We start from the raw sequence: 25995 nt of genomic DNA on the forward strand, positions 1-25995 counted from the left end.
TATTGCTTCATCCATTCCAAAGCGGATAAATGTTTTCACTGCCGATGTGTATTGAGCATGCAGATTCCATTAAAACCTCTTTAAAGAGACCCGCGGCCGCTCCACCGTTCCAGGTGTGACGCCTCACACCTCCAGCGGCCTGCAGACGTCTGAACCGTGCGGCCGCTGCAGTGCCAGCCGGCACCGATGGTTGCCCCATTCACACATACAGGCCCATCACCTTTGATCGCGGGGGGATTTAAAACCCCGGCGAGAAGCAGCACAAATCTTAAACTCAGTCGCTGGAAATAAGACGTTGAGGGCCATGTCTTCAGTTCATGGGAATATGCGCGTCGGGGAGCTGAATCATTTCCAGATGTATCACGAGGGACCTCTGCAGATAAACAGCTTGGTGAACTCAGGTAGGTGGCTGGCAGCGAAGGTATCCTTTTGGGACAAACTGTAGCCTGTAGTAGCCTACACCGCTGGTCACAGTAAATAACGGCTTTACAGCTGCTGGTTCTGTAGTCCAGTAGGCTATGTTTCTGTGACTCCGACTTAGACCTATCTAACGTTATTAACTTAACATTCTGTACGTTTTCTTTTCAGATTATGGAGCCCCAGACGTTCCAAACTACTTCAACCCTGCAAACTCAGTCCCGAGGGCGGATAAATGTGTGGCAATACTGACCCACAGGAGAAAGAGGACCAACTTTACCCAGCAGCAAATCGAGGTGCTGGAGAAAGTTTACTCAGACACTAAATATCCTGACATCTACCTGCGAGAGAGACTGGAGGCTCTGACCGGGCTGCCGGAGTCCAGAATTCAGGTAATGTCTAGTTTATATGATAAATCCAAAAGTGTGGGTTGATTTTTTTTTAATAGGCCACATTTGTTTAAAAAAAATAAAAAGTTTGTGAATATTATCACACCCAAGTTATTGTACATTGTTTAAACTGTCCTCACGTTTTCTGTCCACCTCAATTTTCAGGTGTGGTTTCAAAACAGAAGGGCCAAGTCTCGTCGCCAAGTTGGCTCATCAGTTTCCATGAAGGCCGCAAACCCCCCAGCAGCTGGCCCCTTCAGCCAGCTCCAGAGCCGGATGGGCCCAGAGAGGGGTAATTATTACAGTCAGATTTTTGTTTTGGGTTCATAGCCACTTTTTCACTCAAGCATCTCACTTGTAGTTTTTTTTGGTCCTTCCAGTCACATTATAACGAATATGGCAATTTTCTGCTGCAAATATCTTCCTTAATACACTTGAAGTTACCTAAGTTTATATATGTAGTTTGAAAACGTATCTCTCCAGTGTAGGGAATAAGCGAAAGAGCAACGTAAAAACACATTTATTTTATTTCAGAACTAATTGCTTCCCTCTTTATCTATTTCAGTGTATGACAGCAATCATGGAGCCGAGGCACACAGGATAGGAGGTTTTGGACTGGAGGACAGTTTCCGACCTACAATGCACCAAAACCCAGATGAAACTCACAGAACCAGTATGTCCACCAATCCCAGCGGCTACGAACACACGTCTGTGTCCTGCATCTATGAGGACGGAACCAGAGTAAAGCCTGAGCAGATGCAGCGACTTGAGCTGAGTGTTAATGTCCCGTGCTGTAACGTCCGTCTGTATCCCAAGGAGAACGAGCATCATCCCAAGATGGAAGCCAACATAACCGGCGACCAGAGTCCAAAGGTTCTGGTGGAATATGACAACTTCCCACCTAACAAGACCATTGGACCAGAAATGAAAGTTGTGATTCCTCCCATCCCCACCCAGAATAACTTCAGCAGGTCATCACCCAAGGATAATGGATGCCACATGCAGTATCCACACGTGAGAGGGACAGGGGACAGGTTCAGTCACTTCTCCCCGATCCATGCCACTGAGGCACAGGACTTCACTGACTCAGACTCGGACTGGGAAAACGAGGCCATGGCTGGCTTTGGTGGCTTCATGTGATGTATTATTAGAGTTTAAAGACAGCTCCATGTATCATAAGAGACAGTATTCAGTTGTTTGTTTGCGTTAAAGGAAAATTTGTATTTATTGTAAAATAGTAATAAAACTGTTGATTGTAAAAAGAAAAAAAAAAACAGTTGATTGGCTATGTATGTTAATAAAGACTTAAAACTAGAAAACCAAATACTGCTTTGCAATATTATGTTTAATATAAAAAGACAGAAACATTTATATACAATTGCCCTGAGGCACTCTCATATACAACTTTACAAAACTGGAAAAGGAGATTCTCTAGGAAAAACTGACTTAAATTTTTCGGGCTTACATCAGTGATGCCGGCTTAGTGTGGGGGTTGCAGTAACAGCCATGCCGAATATGGAACTGCTTAGATCATCTTAAGGAGTAAAAGGCATCAAAACCCCAGAGTTCTCCTTTATAAAAATACCAAAATCTCTTTTCAGTGCACACAAAATTACAAAAGCCATTTCTGAATACACAACAGAAATGTTGACAATAGTCCTAATAATCAGAGATATTGTACAATTATCTACAATAAACAATTTTATAAAACATTCTTTAGCCTCCCTGTTCATACCATTAATAGAGCAACAGAACACAACACTTACAGGGGGGAACTTTAGAAATAGCAAAATATTGTTTCATAACCATACACACCTACTCAAAAATAAATAAATATGGACTATAAAAACTGTAAGAATCAATGTTTTGGCACATGAAACCAATAAATAACTATTGAGAGATTGAAGATGTGGATTTGTGGCAATAGCTTAAGCTCTTTCAGATTTGTGTTCAATTGGGTGCACGAACATTTTCATACAATAAAATGTAAAATACTTATGACATCCTCCCTTCCTTCAGCACAAAGGGGAGTCTGAGGCAGAACTCATCCAAATCCAGATTGCATGGAGGTGGTCAGCATCCACATCCACGCGAGTTTTTGTGTTTGCAGTCTTTCTATCAGTTCAGGTGAAAGCACCATCTCAACAGACGATATGAATGGAGCGCACCTCTGCGTGGTGTGGATGATGCAGGTACTCAGACTGCATTGGTGTTGTTGGCCGAAAATGCATGCAGATTGCCCAGCTGACTTAGGCCACTCTGGATGTGTGCCACATGGATCTCAACATTATTCTGGAAGCAACTAGAAACACAGAAAAGACAATAGTATGAGAGATTTTCAGTACTTCAGACTGACTGAATGGTGACACAGATACGGATAATAAAAAAAGGAACATGTTCAATTATTCATGTATGCCACTGACACAGATGGAAAACTTTAAACCATGCAATTCACCATTGTGTGTAGTGAGACTTACGAGCTATCACAGCCATTCAAATCAATGCTTGACAATCCACCAGCCGCGCTGCGGCGCATCCCAGAAGCGTGCATAAAGCGGCTCTCCGCTCCGCTAAAGATACATGCCAGGTCTATTTTCACACGAGCTGCGGGGCGTTTGGACAGCCGGGCAGGAAGTGTAGCAGCGAGCGTATCCAGTCAATTTACCAAAACACCCCTCCCAATATCGTATACGTCTCCTTTACAACACCAGACGACGAGAGATTCATCTTGGAGTTGGAAAAACACAATAAGCCATCACAGATCTTTTTTTTATAAGGACAACGCCAGAAAAGAGAAGGCATGGAGTTTAATTGCAGGAGTGCTTGGAGTGGAAGGTAGATCCTAGCTTAATGAAGACGCGATTGTTCTGTAGAAGTACTTGTAGAGACAATAAAAGCTACGAGTCGGGCAGCAAGACGCTCTGCTTCTAAGACACTCCCGGTGTGGTATGGCGCGTGGCGGAGGACGGAACAAAACCAGAACGCAGCCGGAGCACAGCAAAGACGCGCCCAGTGGGAAATCGAGGTAAGGAGGCGTAGTTAGAAACAGTACAGGGTCTGTTTTACCTGAGGTTGGAGGGATCAATTGATGCCTTGATGTCATTAAGGGAGTCTGTTAGAGATTTAAACTCAAAAGAATTCAGGTCTCCTCCATCTGCCAGACACTGGAACAAAACAGGCAACATTGAGTAATGAACAGGTTATGAAAGTATTGGTCAATTAGTTAAATATTGTTCAGTGTACATACAAACGCTGTTAAAGAAAGTTCACAACAGGCTTCTCTGATGTTGCAGCAGAATTTGTGCTGACCTCTCTGCCATAAATTACCGTAAATACAGTATGTAACATCCATTGTACATCTGATAATACGATAATAGGAAAAATGTTTGAGCAGTAAAGAAATCAGACAGCAGCGGCTGAGCGTTTAAACATCCTCTACCTTGATCTGGAGCAGCAGAGCAGTGAGGCGGGAGATGAGGAGTGTGAGGCTGGGGTTTGTCACACTCTGCTGTCCGTCCTTCAGCGAGTTGCTCAGCTGCACCATCTGCTGGGCCTCGTCTTCACAACGCCGCCGCAGCTCTGTGGGATGGTCGGCTGGAACCATGCCCTGATCTGGAGCAAGCTGGATGGACACATGGTGATTCACATTTTAAACAAGGCACTGGTTGTTTGGTTTTTTTTTCAGATTAGTCTACTATGAAGTGGGATGCTAAGAATAACAGAATTGGGCATGAAATACAGTTAAGCATACTTTCCTGTACTTAGCTTCAGGAGCAATAATTAGTGATTGGACTTAAATGGATCTATTGACTTACATCACAGCAGAACTGCTGAACTTCGTGAAGCACCTTGTTGAGATCTTTATTGAGCTGTTCAAGCTCAAGCACCGTGGTAGCATATCGCTTCTGGAAGTCGAGGTCAATAGGCATCGAGTACGACTTCTGAACACAATCATAGTTTTAGTTAGGCTTGATGTATGCATCTCAGAACATATTTAAAATCGGTTTTAAGCAACTTTTTTGTTTATTTTTATTATGGTGATTGTACCAGTTTCTCTGCCTCTGTGTTCATTTCTTTCAAGTGCTTGATGTGCTCTTTCTTGATCATGAGGATCTTGGACAGCCTCGTCTAGTCATGAAAAAAATAAGACAAAGCATTTATTCAAGCAATGTGTCACAAAGGTTTAGGATGTCAGATTTTAGTATTCCATTTAACGTTTATATTTATAGTTAATATTTAAGTATTTACCACTTGGACAAGGAACTTGACAGGAAATCCTCCCAGAGTATCTCCCTCAGCACCGGGCAGTTTGTTCCTCCATGGTGACTGGTTGATAAGAGGGTCATTGTCCTGTTATATAAAAAAGAAGATTCAAGAAGAGTTGCAGTATGATGATTTGTTTTTTTAAGAATGAAAGTTCACAAAAGATAACACAATAAACAGATTTACCTTTTTAGATTTAGGTTTCTAAATACTGGTGTTGATAAAACTGACTTGATACAGTGTGACAATGCTTGAACTGTCCTTATACAGTAAATCCCACAACTGACTAGCATATGTAAATACACTTTTGCATAAATACATTTAAAGCCTGCTTGTACAAAATATGTTGACCAAAACCATCTCAGATTTATTGGCTGCCTGCCAAAGTATCGGTTGCAGTAGATAAACCAGCATAGCACATATCATTGACATTAACTGAGACACCAGGGACAAGTGTGATGACGCAGCACATAGTGTTACGGTACCATGAGGACAGGAGTGGTAGCGGACGGGTAAGGCCCTCTAGGCGGAGTCACAAGGTTCTGCATGTAGCGTGATATCCGATGCTTCTGGGCAAAGGCTGAAATGGGCATGGTCTCATTGGGCTCATTGCTCTGGAAAACAGGTTATCAAATCCCTTTAGTATTTAGTAAAGTATCCTTTAGCTATTGTTCATTTTAGTATTTTGACAATTTCTTCTTTTATATTTTTTAACGACACTGTATTTTAATGAAAATAAAATGAAGACAACCTAAAGGCGTTGCGTGTCTAACCTCAAACACATCTAGAGTGGAGCTGAAAGCCAACAGGTAGTTCTTACCAGAACTTCGTAGTCAGGCACAGTGTGTGTTCCCAGGCCACTGCGGTCAAAGGTGACACGATAGGTGGCAGCACTGGTGTCCACTGCATCGATCTGCCCTGTGAACAACCCATCATGGACGCCTCGGAGTCGTGCTGTGGCACAAAACGAAAACAAACTAACAAAATCAAAATTCGTACTGGTAATGCTGTTCAGTTCAGCGTGTGAGACATCCATAGCACATGATAAAAGAATATGTGTTTCTGGCTCCTGCACTCTTACTAGTAAACTTACTCTACTTACTTGTTTTTCAGTGCAGGGTCAAAATTACCCTTCTTTTGAAGTTTTTTTTAATTAGGTCATTTTACTGCAATAATAATAATAATAATAATAACAACAAAACATTTAACGAGAGCTGTCTGGCTGTAACTGCAGTGGTGCGTGTTCATTTCTGTCCTCTAACCAGTGACTTTGGTTCCTATGATGAGCGGCAGAGGGATTTCATCTGGTAGGTCTTTGCAGTTCGACACGTCAGACAGTTTTCTTTGCTGCAGCAGGCGCATCTTCTGCCTCTTCTGTCTCAGCGCCGTCCGCTCCTCAGCAAAGAACGCAGATGAACACCTAGATGGGACAGCAAAGCATAGTGCTGTAACTTAGCACTGTACTGTTCTTTCAAGTCTTTTGAGGAAACAGTGTTATACAAATCTCAGGGAGAAAACAATTTCACATATATGTAAAATTCTGACATAAATGAAGATGAATGAAAATGGTGTGTAGAGGCACAAAGCTTAAAGACTGCAGCATACCGTCGAGGTTTTCCCATCAGTCTCCTGATTGTTCCCCACTCAACCCGTGTCAACTTTCTTGTTTTTAGGTTGGGGAAAGACTCCTTGAGACACAGGCAGAATTCATTGTCCCCCTCAAAGAGAGGTCTGGAAAATAAAATAATAAGACAACATAGTTAATACAACATTGTCCTACAAACATTTCTGATGAGGTTGCCGCTAACCTCTGTGACAACCCCTCCGCTCCACTCAGTGTCCCTGTGTCTTTTGCACTGCTGGCTCTCATTTGCCTTACAGGATCAGGGTCAAGGCAGAGGGTTGTCGTTATCTTCATGAGCCATACCTGGGCCGGTGTGGTTCTGGCTATAAAAGCTCAACACCTTCCCACAGACTGTGTCTGTCTGTCTCTCTTCCCTCACCGCAGCCGTCAATTTGGTTTTGCATGCTAAAGACATTCCCACACACCCATTAATAAGTGATTATCTACTTCCACGTTCTTTTCTGTTCACTAGTATTGTTTTTGTAAATAAATGCCTATTTTATGCTTATACCTCGTCTTGGTCTCCCATTCTTGTTGCGGCCCAGGAGCCGGGGTTGTGACACCTCTCAAACCATGTTCAAAGTAATTACAGATGATCAAAAAGATCAAACACTGTCAAATCATCTCTGAATTGATTACAATTAAATCGGAATTTTAATTGCAGTTTTCTGAAGTGAGACTTTACCTGTCAATATTGGAATAGAACCATTCATAGATGCACCATTTGTGAGCTTTGGGTAGCTTGAGGAGGTTTCTTAATCTCAGGCCTATTTTCTGGGATGCCTTCTTATCTGGTGTCACCACATTGGAACATTTCTGTAGAGCAAAACATTAAAACGGTCATTCCACATACAATAAAATACAATAAATTGAACTCTTAAGGCTATGTTCACACTTGGCGTCTTTTTTTTGACAAGAAAAGATTGACTAGAGCGCATTTGTGGTGAAAAAAAGAAGAAGCTGGCAGCATTTTTATTCCAAAAAGCAGCCGAGAGCGTCTTGTGTTGCTATAACAACAGCTACTGCTACAGTATCCTAGCTAGAGCGCTATGTGGAGCGGTGCTAACGAAAGATAAAACTAAGTGGTGGAGCGAGCTAGAGAGAGAGAGAGAGAGAGAGAGAGAGAGAGAGAGAGAGAGATGCTGCTAACGTTACATAAAACAAAGCGAGTTCCCTGTACAGGGAGCACCCGGTCATACCATAACTCGCTGTGCTCAGACTCCATTTTTTTCTTGTTGTTATGAAAATGACAGGTCTGGCTACTCTGCTTATCATTTGTCGACTGTCAAAAAAGCCCTTTTTTTATAGAAAAGTTTAACTTTTTTCAACTTCAAAAAGACGCTCCTCGAGCTGCAAAAAAAAAAAAAAAAACACTCAGGACTTATTATATGTAAAACAGACGCTGGCAGCTTAAAAAAAGACGTGCGAACATAACCTAAGAAGGGTTACCCTACTCAGATTCTAGCTATCTACTGACTGTTCTCTCCTAGTTGATTACATTTTTTTTTTAAATATGTGTCAACATCGTGTCTGGACTTTCATTAAGCTTTTTTTTGTAAGTGGATTGGTTTAAATTGTCTAAGGAATAGTAAATGGTTTAAAACGTAGCTACAATTCCTTGGATAGAGGATTTACTTATATACACCAGATATTACAACTCTGTGCTATACCGTAGAAAACTGAATCCAACATTAACATTTGCTGTAATGTGGTAAATGACTGAATCAAGAATGTAATTAAATAGCCAAATTTGGACCAGTCATGTGCTCTCTCTTCTTTTGTTAATGTAGGCTAAAATAACTAGACATTACTATGGTGTGTGCTTGCTTAAGCCAAGGGTATACATATGCAATAGTAAAACAAATGCTGCAGCACAGGTAGGCTCACTGACAAGCGAAGACAGAAGGAAGGGCTCCTACTCACTATGAATCACTTTCATGGTGTGTAGTCTTTACCTGTGGTGTGGTGCTGACCCTCTGGCTCCTCCGAGGGGATCTGGATGGGAGACGCTGCTGGGGTGACTCGTCCTCCTCCCGAAACAAACGGCTCCTCTTTGAGCTCCGTGTGGGCTGTAAGGACAAATGTGGACAGGAGTTTATGAATAGTGCCAATCATGCTCAGAGAATAAAAGCCTTTTCATTCCAGGCTTAAATATTTGTGTGCATCAGTCGTGTGTCACTTTAAATACATTGATTTAATGTGCAGTAGGACAAAAGAAAAAATTAACCACATTTGTTGGATTTGTATGCAGAAAATATGGTTTAATTAATTCTGCTATTCTGACAAATTATTTTCTGGTGAGATGAAAATATCCACCTCATGCACGCAGTGTGCATGGGTTGTTCTGGGTTGCAGTATTTTCTATACCTTCTCCTGAAGGCTGGGACAAGTGTTTCCAGAGGGGTCCCAAACTGCCACTGCCATTCAGAAATACTGCCAACTACGACATAGATTTGCACTAGACGTACAGACCAGTTACATGTGGAATGCATATCCCTTCCAAATCTGCATTTCCACATCAATACTTTCATATTAAACAACCCCTTAATTACTGAGTAACAGACAACGTCATTCAACTTTTCATATCTGAAGACTAAACCTCTTTTAAACAGTCACACTGAAAATCATGCATCTCAGGTCCAATGTTTTTGTGCCATATGTGATAGATCTCTCTTGTAAAAGACACATTGTATTAACTAACTTTATGTAATGTTTTTAAGCTTAGCATTTCATAATATTGTGTATAACAGAAGCTCTTCTATTGCCTCCTCTTCACAAGTTTTAGAATTGACAAACTAACACCACGTCTCTTACTGTGTCCATTGTGAGGGAGGAATGTCGTCCCCTGGTGTTGTGAGCTCTTGGGAAGCTGTTCTTTTCATTCAGAGTGTTGGACAAACTGCCTTCTATATAAAAAAAAACAACAAAAAAAACAATGCATTTATTCAAAATAGTGTAAGGACACCAGATAAAAGACCCCAGTGAGACTTTCTCATTATCAAATGTCATACTGAAAAAATATTTTAAAATCACAGAAGTTGGAAATGAAGCTTCCACTTACAAGCGATACTAGAATAGATAATTGTCTTGTTAACACCTTTTATCTTTGCCAATGTGGGGACAAAACTGCAGTGGAAGCAATTATAGGACACTTTACTCCACTGTATCCTAGACTGTCACTGAAAGCTTGTCATTATGGCAAGTCATACAGAAGTCTAATCCAGGGCATACGATTCCTGAAGACTTGTAGTCATGAAACCTTTGGCATGTAATACACACACAGACAATATCAAATCAGAATTCAAACAATCTTCATTGGCCAAGTATGTTTAGGCATAGAAGGAATTTGACTTCAGCTTTCAGTAGCTGAAGTGTAATACACTTACACAATGCCAAGAACAAAAACAGAAACAGAAAGACACAGCCCACATACCTTTTAGACTGACAAGTGCCTCTGCTGAGGAGCCTGAGAAAGAAAAAAACATTGGTCTACATCAATTCACAATAACTATAAAATACTGTAAATATTTTGTTAAACATGTCACTGCGATTAAAAAAAGGTAACTAGCTAGGCCATGGTCTTTAGTATTAAGTTAATGAAACATTTATTTTAGCTATCAAAGAAAACGTCTACAAATTGTCTATGAGACTGTCCTTTAAACAGTGTAGGGCAGGGTAACTGAAGTTATATAATAACGTTATAGCTAGCGCAGTCAGTTAGGCCTTAACCCCCAATATGAGCTGTCAAGCACGGGCATAACATCAGCTGGACAGACCATATCAACGAAATGAGCTAACGTTAAACAAGCTAACGTTACACTATGTTACAACCAGTAGATTATATTTAGTCATCATTACATGCACTACGTTTACATCGACTGGAATTACAGTTTCAGCTGTTATTAACCAAATAACGTGGGTATTTTCCCTTCACCAGCTTGTTAAACCGATACACAACGCGTTACCACGTAACGTTAATCAGCGCTAACGAACGTTAAATTAAATAACGTTATAAGGAAGGACTAACAAAAACTATGACAGCCAAAACAGATAGCTAGTAGCTAGCGGGTGTACTTTGGTAATAAAGACGTTATGGTAGTCCTTTTGTTGTTGCTGCTTACGATCTAACGCTAGCAGACGTTAGCTCAGAGCTAAGCTAACGTTATTTGTTTACCCAGTTGGGCTAAAGTAACTTGCTCAACTCCAACGTTAGCTATGGTTAGCCTCTAATGCTAGCAGGCGTTAGCTGACTTGGACAGACCGGTATTTCTTTGCGTCTAAAGGTGACTTTATGAACTCCGCCCTAAACCTACGGTATTCATTACATGGAAAAAGATGACAGTCTATCGCCAAATATTTATTGTATCACTACAGGACCGCTGTGTGTTTACAATGCAAAACTCCATGAATTTGAGTTGTTACTCACTCTCGTCTAACAGCTGGTCCATCTCCGCCATCTTGAATTAGCCGCGCCGCTTTTTCAAAGACCTTGTCAAAATGCATTCTGGGTCGGGACGCTATGTGGAGGGCGATTTGAGAAATAAAAATCCTATAATTAATCAAACCAATGGTTGGAGAATCACTTTGTATTATATATGCATATGCACACTTATATTCACTTAACATAAATTCAACTATCCCTACAAAATGTTACGGGAAATGCTTGGTAAACCGAATCATATGCAAAATTGGTAGTCAGAATAGGCACTAAGCGTCCCTCCATTGTTTCACACAGCACTTCAGTTAATGCCACAGATTAAATAATTTTTTTGTTCTCTCATTCATTGTTGGGATAGTGGTCGAATATTTTTCTTCAGGTGAAAATTGTTATACCTTGAGTTAAACCACAGGAAAACTACATCCAGTATAAAATACCTTTCATAAAGAACACAAACCTCTTTCAAATGGGAAATTGTTAGTAAATACTATTTCTGTGTACACGCAGAAGGGTTTCTAACGGGTTCTACAAGATCCAGCTTCAAGCCCAAGCTCCATCCTGCTGAATCCCTCTAGCTCCTGGAAAATTGATCAGTATCTGACCTGTGACCTGCCCCAGGGCTGATGGGAGAAAAGAGAAAGCCCTTAAAAAGGAAATAAATCAAGTGTCTCATCACTTTGAAAAACTTGACATGCAAATTTATATTTATTTCCACACTGAAATCTAATCCAAAACTGATGCACATGCAGTGGTTGAAAATAATTTGCTCACAAACGCAGACTCTCAACATTTTATTGTATTTGGGGTAAGCGAGAAAAACACTAAGAAAAAGGGTGCCATATACCATGTCAGTCGTTTCTCTTACATAATACTTTGCATAAACACAAACCACGTTTATATTTGTTTCCTTTTCTGCAAGGAAGACAGCTTGAGAGACAAACAAAACAAATATATACACGTCAAACCTTGAACAGTATTTTAAACCCAACAGTCCACAAAATCTTCATCTGAGTAGCTACTGGTTTGTGTATGTCTGCAGATTGGTTGTTCACAACTCAAAACTCCTTTTAAACGTATAGTAATAAGCCTTATTAACTATGGGTTCATTAAAGAATGAAGAAATAAGATTCTTTTTAAATTCAAGATAACCATTTGAGACAGAAAACTAAAAACATTTTCTGATGTTCTAAACCAAAATCTATGTAGTATGAACCGCGCTTCAACCACTATATTGAACTTTGATTTCTGTTTCTGTCTTATGAGTAATTCTGAAGTAGGTATTTAAGTACCTAATGCGTTACTAAGAAGATGAAAGGCTGCCAGCTAGTAAACCCGATAAAAAAGAAATAAAGTGACTAGAGATTTCTCAATGATGAGTGTGGAAAGCATCACTCCTTTGCCAAACGTCGAATGAAGCCCAGGCGTTTGGAGGCAACCGTGGTCTTTGTTTTCACTGAACAGGGTTCGGACACAGCCCCTCTCACCACAGGGACGTCTGGTAGTTAAACTTGACATTCAGGAGATACTTCATGTTTACCTGTGCCACATCATACACAATGTACCTGGAGGAACAGCGGTTAAGGAAAACAGGGACTATACAGATAATATGACGACACGAGAAATAAGGAGGAAATTTCACACAAAGTACAGACATGAAGTGAACAGAAAAAGATGATCCAAGGTAAGAGAATCAACGGCCCTGTAGAGTAAATCTTAATTTAGGTTTCTAGTCCTGTTTCTTTGTGAACGGTCTTTAACTAAACATTCAGTAAGTCAAGAATTTCTCTGTCTGTTTATGTCAGAATAGGTTATTTCATCCAGGTAGGACAATCCATTGGCGCCTCAGAGTGATCTACATCATGATTAGGAGGTTAGAAATGAAAAGATAAGTTATGCTGAGATATACCACGGAGCTTTCCATATGTAAACAGCCATCCAAGATCAATCTCATTTGGTCTAAATTCAGGCTAAATGTCGTGTTGTGAGAACTTGGTAATAGAGTAAAATCAAAAGCACAGCAGTGACAGCTCAGCTTTTACAAATTAGTGATTACAAATGAGTCAGTTTATTCAATGTCCAGAACAATATGTTCTTTGACACTTTTCTACAGACTATCGAATAATAAATTATATGGCAAAGCAGGAAACACGTGGAGTCATATGGGGGCAAAACTATTATTAAATTCAAAACCCAGGTGGTCAGTGTTAAAGGATACTCGTTGTACAGGAGACTTGTGTCATCAATGTTAGTGTTGACTCCTTTTCCCAGAGGCACTTGCACACCGTCTAGAGTGACAGATGCGCCTGGATCAGGAGCAGTTCGACCCAAACCTGCAAGAAAATTAAAGTTAATAAATGTAAAAAACTGAAGCAGTACGCAAACCAAACTTTTATGTATTATTAACAAGAGGCAGTTGAGCTGGCATATGTCCAACCATAATAATTACAGTGTTCAACAAAACAAGTTATGCATATATGTCCATTCCAAAATATTCCTCAAACAGCACATGGACAATCAAAATAAAATGAGCAGTGACCCATAAAGTTTTCTCACCTTTAACACTGTGCTTGCCCTTAGGTACTTTTGTTATGTGGGACGCCTTCTTCAATTCATGTCTGCATAAAAAAAAAACAACATTAATTTATATTATCGTCACATATCTTTAAAGCAGAAGAAAAGGTTGATATTTACGTTTTCCTTTTTTTTTAATTTTTATTTTTTTAAGAACTCAGACGGTCACGTACGTGTTGCCGAGGGCAACCTCGGCCAGAAGCAGGAGGCCTACAGGGTCTGACTGGGAGGTGTGACAGTAGTTTGCACTCTTAGACACCATGTCGGCAAAGTACACACCTTTGCCGAACATGTAACCAGTCTAGAAAAAAAATGAAGCAAAACGGCAATGTAACACAGGACTGAAGAAGAGAACAATCAACTGAAAACATAACAGATATTTATGAAAGTATTACATTGTTGCTTAAGAACAAACAGAGGAGAAGCTTTTGGTTCCCCACAAACTTGAACTCAGGCTAACCACAAACAGAAACGCACCACTGGGGCCTCTGGAGGGGCAATGCGAAGACCCTGAGACATGATACCAGCGTAGTTGGTGGTGCGAGAACCGTGCCACAGTAGCTGGCGATTATGTAGCTCCTCGAAGGGACGGTACCGTTGGCGCTCTCCCTCTCGAGCAATTTTGAAGATCTAGAAGATGGGGAAAAAGCCCGGAAACAGGGTGACATGGTAATTCATGTTGAACAAAGTTACATCGGAGAATTGACATATAGTTTGTGATGATTATAAAACACAAATTTATCCAATCTAAGAATTTGCAACAAAGTATTCAAATAAAGCAGTTGTCATGTTAACACTGTTGTTCCCAAAGATGACTTACCTCTTGCACTTCCAGTGTGTAAGTGTTGTGTGTAGCAGCATGGGTGTTCTTAACATATTCCAAAATGATCTTAGCCTCATCTGTAGTCTTGTCAACAACCTGTAAAATGACAAATATATAGCATACTGTATTCTTTCCATACCTAATCTCTTCATACAATGACCATGCTGAACATTGTTCTTAATACATACTTTTGCACACCGTCCATAACTATGAAAGGGTGAAAATTGGAGTTACACTCCTCACCTCAATCTTGGTTTTAAGTTTCTCATAGTTGATGTCGATGGGATCACTCTCATCGTCCTGGGCCCCTCCTCTCAACAGGCTGTATGCCACTTCAATGTCCAACAGGTTGTCCAACATCTGAACTTTAGCCTGAACAGTGATGTATGTGGTTATGAATTATGAGATCCATTTATACTCCATCTATTTATAAAGCAAGAGAGAATTGTACAGTAGGATACAGTGTTTGTGTCCTTACTTGAACGTAGTCCAGGCTGCTGAGCAGTGGCGGTTTCTTCATACCAAAGTCGTGAGGGATCAGGGTGTAGAAGCGATTGGAGAGATCCAGGATGTGGGACTCAGACACACTTTCTGACACAGCCTATGATAAAACAAAATGACCAGTATAGTCAAAATGATTAATAAATAATTGCATGGTCAGGGGAGAACGTGCACTACAGATATCTGGTCCAACCACTGGCACAGAAGCACTACTGATTAGGTCACAAAATCATCACAAGACACTAACTGAATTGAAGGGAAGCTGGCAAAGAAACTGAATGTGTTAAAGTGGATTGCAATGCACCACACAGTACTACAAAGAGAAATCCCAATAGAAAGGTGAATACTGAGACAACCCTTGTGGAGGGGGTTGTTGGTAGCTGACCTGCTGGACTTCAGTGAGGAGAGCGTAGGCACTCTGGATCTGCCTCTTACTCAGCTTTCCAAGGGGCATCTTCTGGAGGTCAATCTGAAGACAGGAAAGGAGAAATAAACTATATAGGACACAAAAGAGTAATGCGCACACTGATGTTCAATAACACTATAAAGTTGAATGCACAATGTATTTTCTTTACAAAAAACCTTGTTGATTTTCCGGTCGCTGCCTTTTTTTTGTTTTTGCCTTTTGTCTGCTGTGTTAAAACTCCGCTACATTCAGGAAGTTTCTTTTTTTTTTTTTTAAGAGCAGATACAATAAAAAGGGGCGCTCATATATATATCTGACTGCTTGAATTTGTTGATGAAAACCATGTGTCGCAATAAATAACAATATTGAGGAGGTGACGCATTGTGATGCATCGGGATATCAATTCGGATCGAATCGTTGACAGGATAATCGTAATCGAATCGTGAGACCAGTGAATATTCACACCCCTACTGGGGATACAACTATTATTTACAACAGAGGAAAACTACTGTTTTTTCTTTTCTTTTTATCTACACAGCCACAAACAAGTTAAAAAAAGTCTCACCTCAAATTCCACCATAGCCTTCTTCATGCTCTCTACATCGAAGATCATCTTGATCAGCTCCTGGACGGGTTTGGCTAGCTTGGACTTGGTGCCGGCGGTTGCCGTCAGCCTCTTCACCGCTTCCTCATCCTGACAAGAAACATGTACACCACAGAGAAAAACTAAATCCAGTCAGATACAGAAACTAACACACTGTTGGAGATCTCCATTCTAGTTCTGTGTGTTAATGTGTGTACCTGTCCATAGTCAATCTCCAGGGGGTAGAACTTATTGGGATATTTGGTGAAGTTGGAGCAGCTCCAGTCGTTGCCCGTCTTCTCTTTGTAGACACCCAGGAAGTTGTCCAGGGCAGAGTTTTTGTCATGAAACTTGTCCAGCTTATTGCCTCCGATGGTGGTACCCACTCTGCCCCATGACCTGAACACCCAGTACCTGCACATACATGAAAGAGACGTCTGACTATTCTAACGCTCATTGCAATAATGGTGGAAACAAACGCACAGAAAAAAAAAAATCAATACATTTGAGTATCGCAATATTTTATTTTGCAATACTGTATCGATTTTCAAAAACACAATATCGAATATGGTTCACGTTTATGTTGTGTTTAAACCCCCTACCGCTAGATGGCTATGCTGAGACGCACCACTAGTGTCCTCGCCTAACAGTGCCTAGCAGTGCCTGACTTTTTGCTAGAAGCTAACAATGTAGCTATGGCTGAACTTTGGCCTACTTTAGCATATACAAATTTGCTCACTAAGAACCTGTGAACCACAATCCCAAACTGGCAGTTTGATTTTCTGTGTACTGAATTCTTTACCTAAAGTAAAGTTTGTTGACTTTTATGCACATCATGTCTTTTTTTAAATATTAGTTTTTCTAAAATTATACTCAAAAAAAAAAAAAAAATCCCAATATATCGCCTTGCGCACAGTATCGAAATATATTGCAATATATTGAATCGTGACCCACGTATCTTGATACCTATCGTATCGCCAGATTCTTGCCAATACACAGCCTTAACGCAGACACCCCATAAAGTGAAATGTATGGGTTGTTACAGTTCAAGTTCGTCTAATGCCTCAATAACTGACCTGAATGTCATTTAATAACCTCAGCACCACTAAATTAAATGGTTTTCTGTAACACTGACCGTTTCTGTACATCATCCTCCAGCAGCTGCAGTTTATAGTAGGAGTTAGTTCCTCTGACAATGTCCACGAGACCCAGCGTAGCACTGTACATCTTCCCGCTCTGCTCCAGGACATGAGCGCTGTTCTCCAGACCTAAGAAATCAAAATCATCAGTCAAGCTACGAAGACAAAAAACACAGAACATTTTTTTCAATGCAGGGCGCTCATGACTACCTGAATCTGGATCCACAGCAGCTCCTCCTTTGACTGTGAGTTTCATCTTCTTAGATTTGCTACCACCTGTAATAGTGTAGATGCAGTTAGTTCTAAATATACAACAAAAAGGTCCAATGCTATTACACAAGTCTAGATAATCCCCCCTCTAAAAAAAAACTTGCATCAACAAACACTTAGATAAACATCTATAAGCACATGCATTAATAACAGCAACATATATACTTTACCTTGCTCCTCCTTCACCCTGCCTGTGCTTTTGGTAGCCAGCACTCCAGATTTGGAGGCCGCGGATGGAGCTGGAGCTGGAGCTGGAGCTGGAGCCTCGACTTTGACCTCTGCACCCCAGGTTGAAATGGCATGCAGGGAAACCAGTTCCTGGAGGGCTTTACCCGACGACTTGATGTCAGTGAGGAAATCCTCAGCGACCACGCGCACGCCAGCGTCCCTCGCCTCCTCCATTTTCTTACTCATCTTCTCCACCTCCTCTGTGAGAGCACAAGGAGGAAGCAGGTGTGATGAAGCCAGGAAGTTGGAAATGTTACATTGAGGGCACTCACTGGCCCACATATTGGCAATCCTACATTTGTTTGACTGGTTACTCACTCTTGGTGCTGAGGCAGAGCGAGGCCTTATTGGCTGTGCTGGTAATCTTTCCACCCAGCTCCTCTACAGCCGCCTTTAGATCATCCTTGTTCTTAGTCAGCTTCCCCACAGTCAAGAGTTTCATACCAGTAAGAGGTTTGTCTATGGGACAATAACCCAGATATCACAATATTATAGTATGGAAGTATTTGAACTGTTTGAACATTGGCCATGGCGTCTTAATTTGTTTTCTGTTTATTTAGATCTAAGTGCATATTAAATGCATGAGTTGAATTAAATCAGCATGTTACCGCCTTGACTAACCTGCAGGTGCTCCCTCTGGCAGTCGCTCAGTCGCTGCACTGGATGCACTCGTCATGGGTTGTGTGTTGGATGCGGTGAGGGTTTGGGTGGGGGCCTCCTTCGGGTAAACCCTGTCCTGTCGCTTGAACTTGAATTTTTTCAGGAAGGGAACTTCGTGGAATTCCTAAAATGACAAAGCCAGAATATTCCAAATAGTAAATTATGACAAGAATATGTGGCATTTTCTTGGTCTTTGAATGGACGGTGTAAATATTTTATCAACCTTGCAATGTTATCTACAGCACTCTTTAAGGCCACTCTTCATATGGTTGACTGGATATAATCAACAAGACCTATATGTCCAACCAAAACTCAGCTGCTATATGCAACTATTAAATTGCATTACAATGACATGAATACTGCTCAAGGCTACAGGTGGTGATTTAGCATGGAAATTGCCACCCTATAAAGAACCAAAAGGAGCCCTGAAATGAGGTGACCTACCTTGGGAATGACCCAGTCTTTGCGTATGGGTGTTGTGGTTTTGAACACACACTTTGTCCAGGCTGAGATGTTCCCTGTACAGTAATAAGCGTCGCCCTTAAACACCAGCTGGCCCGTGCACTCCTTACAGGCCTCAAGAGCACCAAAAGCCATGCCGTCGGCCAGGCAGTCCACCACCTGCCAATTAAAGAACGCACACATGTTGGTCATGGAACAGTACCTTCAACAGCATGGATTTCTTTCAATGCCATTTCATTTTGAATACAGTGGGAGTTCAATAAGATGAGGCCCTCTTACATTGGATTCTCCAGAGGGAACATCCTGGCCATTTGCAATCAGCAGCTCCTTCATATCGTTGATTGAACAAAACTTCTTCAGCTTGTCTTTGACTCCCCAAATCAGCTGGCTTTGGTTCTGCAGGTGAACGAATAAAACACCACACACACAGCGCAGCATAATAAAAACATGGCCACCAAACAAAATGTGATGTTTACTCCAAAATAGGAAATTTAATTGAGAAAAAAAAAAAAGGTACCTTCAAGTGCTCCTCCAGCTTCTTCTTCTCCGCCTCTTCCTCCTTCTTCTGTTTCTTTGATGGTCCATCCACCTCATCAGCTTTACGCTTCCTGTGAGAGCAAAGACAAGTTCAATATTTAGTTCAATAGTTTTCTTTCAAACTTTGTCGTTTTCTTTTTTTAAATAATTCAGCATGGACCAAAAGAGAACATCCAAATTAACTTCCCAAATTAGGCCAAAAGGGATACTGGAACAAAACTGAGATTTGGAACAAACAAGCCTGAGTCTGACACCTTTATTCATTAGGCAAATGCATTAGGGCCCCATCAGTTAATGGACACACACACACAAGCAGGTACATGTCTCCACAATCCCAGGTGTCAATGCTGATATCATCTATCCTGCCCTGACAAGACATATTCATTAGCCTCCCCATGAGAGCAGAAACACACCAGCACACACACAGTTAATGACCATCCAGTAGCGGTTTCTCTCTGATCTTTTGGAGGGCAAAAAAAACAAAACAAGGACAAACATCCCTTATTAGTCAACTACTGAAATCAAGATGGGAGAAGGGAAGTCTATATAGTAGCATCCTCCAGATTTGTTCAAACAGAAGTGTGCATGTGCTCTTTAATGTGTGTGCAGTATCAGGATGGCTGCTGTCAGAATAATGACGAGGGAGTCATACGTTTCTTGAGTAAGAACACAGTTTTAAAAAGAATCATACGGCTGTAGATTGGTGAGTAATTTTACTGCTTTCTTGTATTTCAACGACCCACTGAGCAATTAAGCTTGACTTCTAACTTCAATCTCATTTCTTTCTTTAGGGAGAATCATGGAGAACACCACTGCACTGTTGACCATCTACACTTCTGCTTTCCTGCAGCCTTTACGAGACTCCTGGACTCCTTCCTCCTCCAACACCACCTCCTCTCTTCCTTCGCCTCCGCCTGCTGACCTGGTGATTTCCCCTAATGTGGCGTACATGGCAGCTGAGCTTGTCATCGCCTTTCTCTCGACAGTCGGCAATGTCCTGGTCTGTGCTGCCGTGGGCCTCAACCGCAAGTTACACACTGTCACCAACTACTTCCTGGTCTCGCTCGCAGTCGCTGACATCTGTGTGGGCGTGATTGCCATCCCCTGTGCCATCCTGACGGACATTGGTTTACCACGCCACAACCTCTACCTGTGTCTGCTCATGCTGAGTGTTTTAATAATGTTCACCCAGAGTTCCATCTTCAGCCTGCTGGCAGTGGCTGTGGAGCGCTACGTGGCCATCTTCATGCCATTCCGCTACCAGGTCCTGATGACGCCTCGCAACGCCGTGCTCGTGATCCTGACCACGTGGCTGCTGGCCTTTATCATCGGGCTGGTGCCTCTGATGGGCTGGTATAAGACACCACCTGAATCAGGCAACTGTTTCTTTGTCTTGGTGGTGGACATGACCTACATGGTCTACTTCAACTTCTTTGCCTGTGTACTGACACCCTTAGTGATCATGTTTCTCATCTATGCCCAAATTTTTGTCACGGTCAAGCGGCAGGTAAGGCGCATCGCATCTGAGCAAAGTGGCAGAGGGGAGCGACAGATGAGAGCTGCAGCGAGCATGCGCAAAGAGATGAAGACTGCCACTTCACTTTTTCTGGTTCTGTTCCTCTTCACAATCTGCTGGATCCCGCTCCACATCATCAACTGCTTCCTGCTGCTCTGCCCACACTGCCCTGTGCCAGTGGAGCTGCTGCTCACTGCCATCATCCTGTCACATGCCAACTCTGCTGTCAACCCCTTCCTGTATGCATACACAATGACAGCTTTCAGGGACACCTTTAAGGCAATTTTCATGTGCTGCAGGACGCTGGGAGACAGAGAGGCTTCAAATGCAGCCAGTGGGGATGATAGAGAGGGGGCGGCTAGTCGAAACGCACACCAGAGCTAAGATCCCAAACACTGAACACTGTATGTTCCAAACTCCTAAAAGTACAACCTGGACAAAATAATATCTGCTTTGTTTGTCTCACCCTTCAGTTTTGACAACAGGGAGCCTCTTCTTAAGTTCCTCCTTGTCTTCTGTCCGTAGTGCGTTGAAACCCTTCAGCTGGCCGGCGCTGTATTCAGGCTTGAAGACCAGTTCCTCCCTACGGCTCACAAAACACGCAGTGTGGTACCAGCGGTCGATAAGACCCAGCTGGGGCTTCTCTGGGTCCACAGTTTTCTTGGATACACGGATCTGATCCTGAAGGAGAGGATCACAGAGTCAGTAACACAATGGAACAATCTCATGCATGATATCTAATATATATATATATATATATATATATATATATATATATATATATATATATATATGTCATATTGAATTGATAGCATGTGTTGCATTTAAACTGTTTTCATGTGTGCAAATGTATGTAGGTGCTAACCTTTTCTATTTTCTGATCACAGCCTTTGCATGTGCTGCGGTTCGATTTGGCATATTCAACCGCAAAGTCATTTAGTGTCTTCTCTCCTTTAGCTCCACTCTTCTGGTCCCCTTTTCCTACAAGAAGGAAGTTATTCAATTTTTATTTTCAAGCCAACCAAAAGTAATCAAGTAATAAACCACATCACAGGCAATAAATGTATAGATATTGTAGAAACATCAAATGTGGTGACCAGGAAGCAAATATATGTCAAACCTCTGTGAGATACTAGAGTATAAAAATATGTTTAATTTAGTTTTTCAGCGATGAAGGCAAAGAAAATTTCTGATAACTGATGAGAGAATTTGTTCACTGCGAGTTGCTGCTGCACTGTCATGTACTGATGTATGGTGATCCGTACACCTGTTTGACAGAATATTTACTAAGCCATTGAATAAAACATAGTCCCTCTATGTATAAATGTAATACACTGTTAGAAAAGATGAAGTGAGCTGCTAAACTAAGGAGCCAGAGGCCTGAGATGACATGGACTTTAACTTTATGCAGCCACAATGGGAGTGTACAGTTTGTGCATGTTGTGTGCGGATATGAGACATTTCAACAACCCATTAACATGTACAGTAAGTGAAGTACTAAAAATCGGATACTGACCTCCTGTTGCTCCACCAGTTTCAATGGCCTTTTTGACCTTCTCCTGGTCATCCCAGCGGAGGTCAGAATATCCAGCAATATCAGCCGTGGACTGAGCTGCTGCTCGCAGCCAGAAGCAAGAGAAGTGGTGCCAGTGGGGGACTTTCCCATCGAACATGGGTGACTGCCGGACAAATAACAAACACAGTATGTTTAAAGTAACCCAGTGGTGATATGGGATGGGAGCATCCGAACGTCGGCCATAAATGTGAGATGATCCAGCTGTGGAACAGACCTGAATATGTCCCAGCTGCGGCTCTTGAGAACGCTCTTTAATTTGGACATTTTTCATGGACATTCTTGGACTGGATGGATGTAAATTCTTTATTTTGTGTATGGTATGATAGTCCTAAATTACGAACATATTTTATCATAAAAATAACTTTAGTGTCGAACCTGACGTGAGAAAGAATTTAGCAAAAGTCAAAGATCTTTGTGTGCACAGTGACGTTCAGGTACACTACGATTTGCTATAAAAATGGGTAGGTTAACGGTTAACAAACATTAGCCGGTGTCGTTACAAAATATCATCCGTTGTCTGGCGAGTGTGCACTCACTACAAGCCACGGAGACACCCAGATCGACTTGTGACATTTACATTGGTAAACACTTCGTCGTTAAAAACAACACTGTATCTACATGTAATGTCTTGCAAAATGTGTGGGATTTTGTAATCTATATCTTTAAAGGACGTTTTCTCGAAATGGGTTTTTCCCTCATACTCAGAGTCAGAAAACTCAACTTCAGCAGCACTAACACCAAGCTTTCCAGTTTCACTCCTATGTACATCTGAAGGCATTTACAGAGGGGTTTGTTTAGATATCATTCATAGCCTAATTCATGTAATGTTTTATACCTGAAACGTGGTGAATATTGATGTTTTACGGCTGTTGACACCATATTCTGATTTATGCAGTGATAAAAGGATATCTAAAATAAAATTCCCTCTGTAAAACCCTTTGACTCAAATGTCAACAAAATAAAAGAAGAATTTGGAAGCTGGCTTCTACTTTGTGAATACTTTTACTAGGCATAGTGAAGTTTTGAATATTTCAAATTACACAATATCTGGAATGTTTCTCCCCCCCCCCCATTATGGATATCTAAAATTAAGATAACTATTAACAATTGGATTGTAGATATCTGTAATTGTAGTGTTTCCTAATAATTTTATTGCAGATATTCAGACATTCACTAACATAAGATATACTTTATTGATCCCACACTGGAACGAACTCCTGCCACTTCAAGTCAAGTCAACATTATTTGCCAATTCTGCAATATGTGCCAGACATACAGAGCTCTCTCTCTCAGACGCACGGTGCAATATGCACTTGTTGCAATATGAGCGAGATGCTGTCTTATCTGGATGAATGAGTAGGCATAATGCATATTAAATAATGTGGCTGTGATGAGCCTTTAGCTTTTAACATAACACATCTACGTAGCCTAGAGAAATATAATTCAATTTCTATTTTAAATGCCTTTGTATCACAAGTTAATCTGAGCGGATCACATTTTGCCACAGCTGACAGCTGTCTCCACGCTGCGTTCAGCTGGGTGTAAAAACCTCATATGTAGCTTATGTTTTACTTACAGGCTGTATTTAAATATTAACAGATCTCAATACACTTATTCCATGTTATACTGTTATTGATTTAACTTGTGATGCCGTTGCAAGAACGAAGACTGACAACGTAGGTGGCTGTGTCGATGCCTGTTCACAATTGGCTACTGCAAACGTCAGTGTGTTTTCCAAAACTTTTCCGTTATCAGTGTTATATTTGTAGCCTATCATTACGTTATTAATCTGACTTCAAGTTGATTTGAGATGCTTTCATACAGGGATAAGTGAAACATACTTTCTGAGGTGTTCGTACGTAATGTTTGTGGAGATAGCAACGACTGATGCCAGATTCATTTGTGACACAACTTCTATCCCGTTGATTGTGTTTTATATTATATCTTATATCATTCTCATCACTATGGTAGTCTACACTCCTACTCATTCATCACATTTGGACAGGACTGTCAAACTCCCATTTTATAGCGATTTGGATATTAGGCGCAGGTGTGGAAAGGTGAAATATCAGGTTTGTGCTGGTGTCTTTGTTGTTAGCTTGTTTGTTATCTATAATAGACCTACCTATAGGTTGGACACAGTTTTATAACTAACTAAAGCGTGAATGTCATTAGATAATCTAAACAATCGGTGTGTCCGTGGTTTACAGTCAGAGACCGTGGTAGAGACACACGACGTTACACTCGCCAGACAACGAGTGATATTTTCGTAACAAAAACGGCTCATTTGTTCATGTATATCTGTCGGGTCCAAAACTACTGTCCCAGCAACCCGTTCCTACCGTAATGTTTTACAAGACCCCGAAAAATGAATGTGAAAAAGAGGCGAATTGATCAGAACTGTTTACTGCACTGGATCACATATCACCAGTTAATTCAAAAACCGGTTAAACCGTAACACCGGCCTTTAGAGTGAAAAATCAAGTGATTGAAAGTCTGGAGCTGCTCCACAGGCCATGAATAAGAAGGTTTCTGAGCCTCTTAGTTAATTAATTCTCTGTGGGGCAGGGCAGCGGACAGACTTTGCATTGTGGTAATAATGTTGTTGTGATTTTGCCTTCTGAACGCTGACGATGCTCACTCGACATTGTTTGTTTAATTGTAGTCCTGAAGTACAACCTGAAGTTACATAAAAATGTATCTGTGAATATTGCTTTCATGAATGGCATGATGCGTAATTGCAAGATTAAGAGAGTCCGACATAAAGAAAGGCTCAGCGGCTCTTTGTGAACAGGATTGTCAGCCATTTAAATGCTAACGAGGGCCTAACCTAACACAACTGAAACCACACTATAAACTACATATTTTCATTCTCCCGTCCGGTTATTAATATTCACTTCATTCTCCGAATAAACCACCAAACTTAAACCAAACGCTAGCACCCTGGTAGTAAGCTACATAACAGAGCAGGTTTCTTCAGATGAACTGCCTCCAGACGTCGCTAACGTTACATTACCTGCACCATGATGGCCATTCTCAGCGAGTCTTTCGCTATGTTTTCTTTGCATTTCTTGCACGATGCACGGCCGCTTTTGGCATATTCCGCTTTGTACAGCTTGTCCTCTTGAGACTCCGCCATGCTTATTTAATATTACAGCGAAATAAAATGAACTGACTGTGAGGCGAACTTTCTCCGGATGTCGAGGAGTCACAACAATCATGCACAGAGAAGAGAAGCCCGCGTGCCTGTAGAGAGAGAAGACATGGGCGAAGAGCTCTCACTCTATCTCTGTTTCCTGATACCAAAACATCAACACAAAGCACCAGCTATGAGCACCAGCAGCTCTCTAAATTAGAGACAACTAAACATTTACAATTAACCATGGCTTGAATGAGTTTTCTGAAACCAGAGTATCTAAAGCTATGTTGTAAATTATCCAGATGGATGGAGCAGCATATCTACAAGGTGAAGGCTAGGCCTACATTTGGGCAGTAGGCCTAATGATTCAGTCCCAGACGTGGACTGGTACCCTGCACATCCTATCCTATCTATCCATTAACTACTCAAGTTGTAGACTTAGAACTTGGACTT

The 25995-nt window shown here is 41.3% G+C and overlaps 4 protein-coding genes across 4 annotated transcripts; 2 read left to right on the forward strand and 2 right to left on the reverse strand.

Annotated features, from left to right (window-relative positions):
• Positions 1-304: 304 nt before the first annotated feature.
• mixl1 (Mix paired-like homeobox) lies at positions 305-2012 on the forward strand. Its single transcript, XM_078274222.1, has 4 exons — positions 305-401; positions 589-809; positions 972-1098; positions 1372-2012. Exons 1-4 carry the CDS (start codon positions 305-307, stop codon positions 1944-1946), a joined length of 1020 nt encoding a protein of 339 aa, XP_078130348.1. The 3' UTR covers positions 1947-2012.
• A 121-nt stretch (positions 2013-2133) lies between these two features.
• lin9 (lin-9 DREAM MuvB core complex component) lies at positions 2134-11185 on the reverse strand. The gene is made up of 15 exons (XM_078274221.1): positions 11120-11185; positions 10127-10159; positions 9508-9599; positions 8649-8762; positions 7379-7509; positions 6675-6800; positions 6332-6489; positions 5890-6023; positions 5555-5683; positions 5055-5156; positions 4854-4934; positions 4622-4747; positions 4246-4428; positions 3873-3970; positions 2134-3108 (listed from the first exon to the last, which is right to left on the reverse strand). Exons 1-15 carry the CDS (start codon positions 11148-11150, stop codon positions 3003-3005), a joined length of 1644 nt encoding a protein of 547 aa, XP_078130347.1. The 5' UTR covers positions 11151-11185; the 3' UTR covers positions 2134-3002.
• A 724-nt stretch (positions 11186-11909) lies between these two features.
• parp1 (poly (ADP-ribose) polymerase 1) lies at positions 11910-25650 on the reverse strand. Its single transcript, XM_078274219.1, has 23 exons — positions 25420-25650; positions 22344-22506; positions 21693-21808; positions 21294-21508; positions 19292-19382; positions 19054-19170; positions 18757-18933; positions 18274-18436; positions 17971-18111; positions 17595-17852; positions 17365-17430; positions 17151-17283; positions 16234-16429; positions 15998-16126; positions 15412-15495; positions 15004-15126; positions 14769-14897; positions 14523-14621; positions 14180-14332; positions 13876-14003; positions 13685-13746; positions 13347-13461; positions 11910-12693 (listed from the first exon to the last, which is right to left on the reverse strand). Exons 1-23 carry the CDS (start codon positions 25540-25542, stop codon positions 12612-12614), a joined length of 3063 nt encoding a protein of 1020 aa, XP_078130345.1. The 5' UTR covers positions 25543-25650; the 3' UTR covers positions 11910-12611.
• Positions 20111-21211, forward strand: adorb1a (adenosine receptor B1a). The gene has a single exon (XM_078275373.1). It carries the CDS (start codon positions 20111-20113, stop codon positions 21209-21211), a length of 1101 nt encoding a protein of 366 aa, XP_078131499.1.
• Positions 25651-25995: the final 345 nt, after the last annotated feature.

Source organism: Sander vitreus, chromosome 18, assembly GCF_031162955.1.
Source record: "Sander vitreus isolate 19-12246 chromosome 18, sanVit1, whole genome shotgun sequence".
NCBI classification, from domain to species: Eukaryota; Metazoa; Chordata; class Actinopteri; order Perciformes; family Percidae; genus Sander; species Sander vitreus.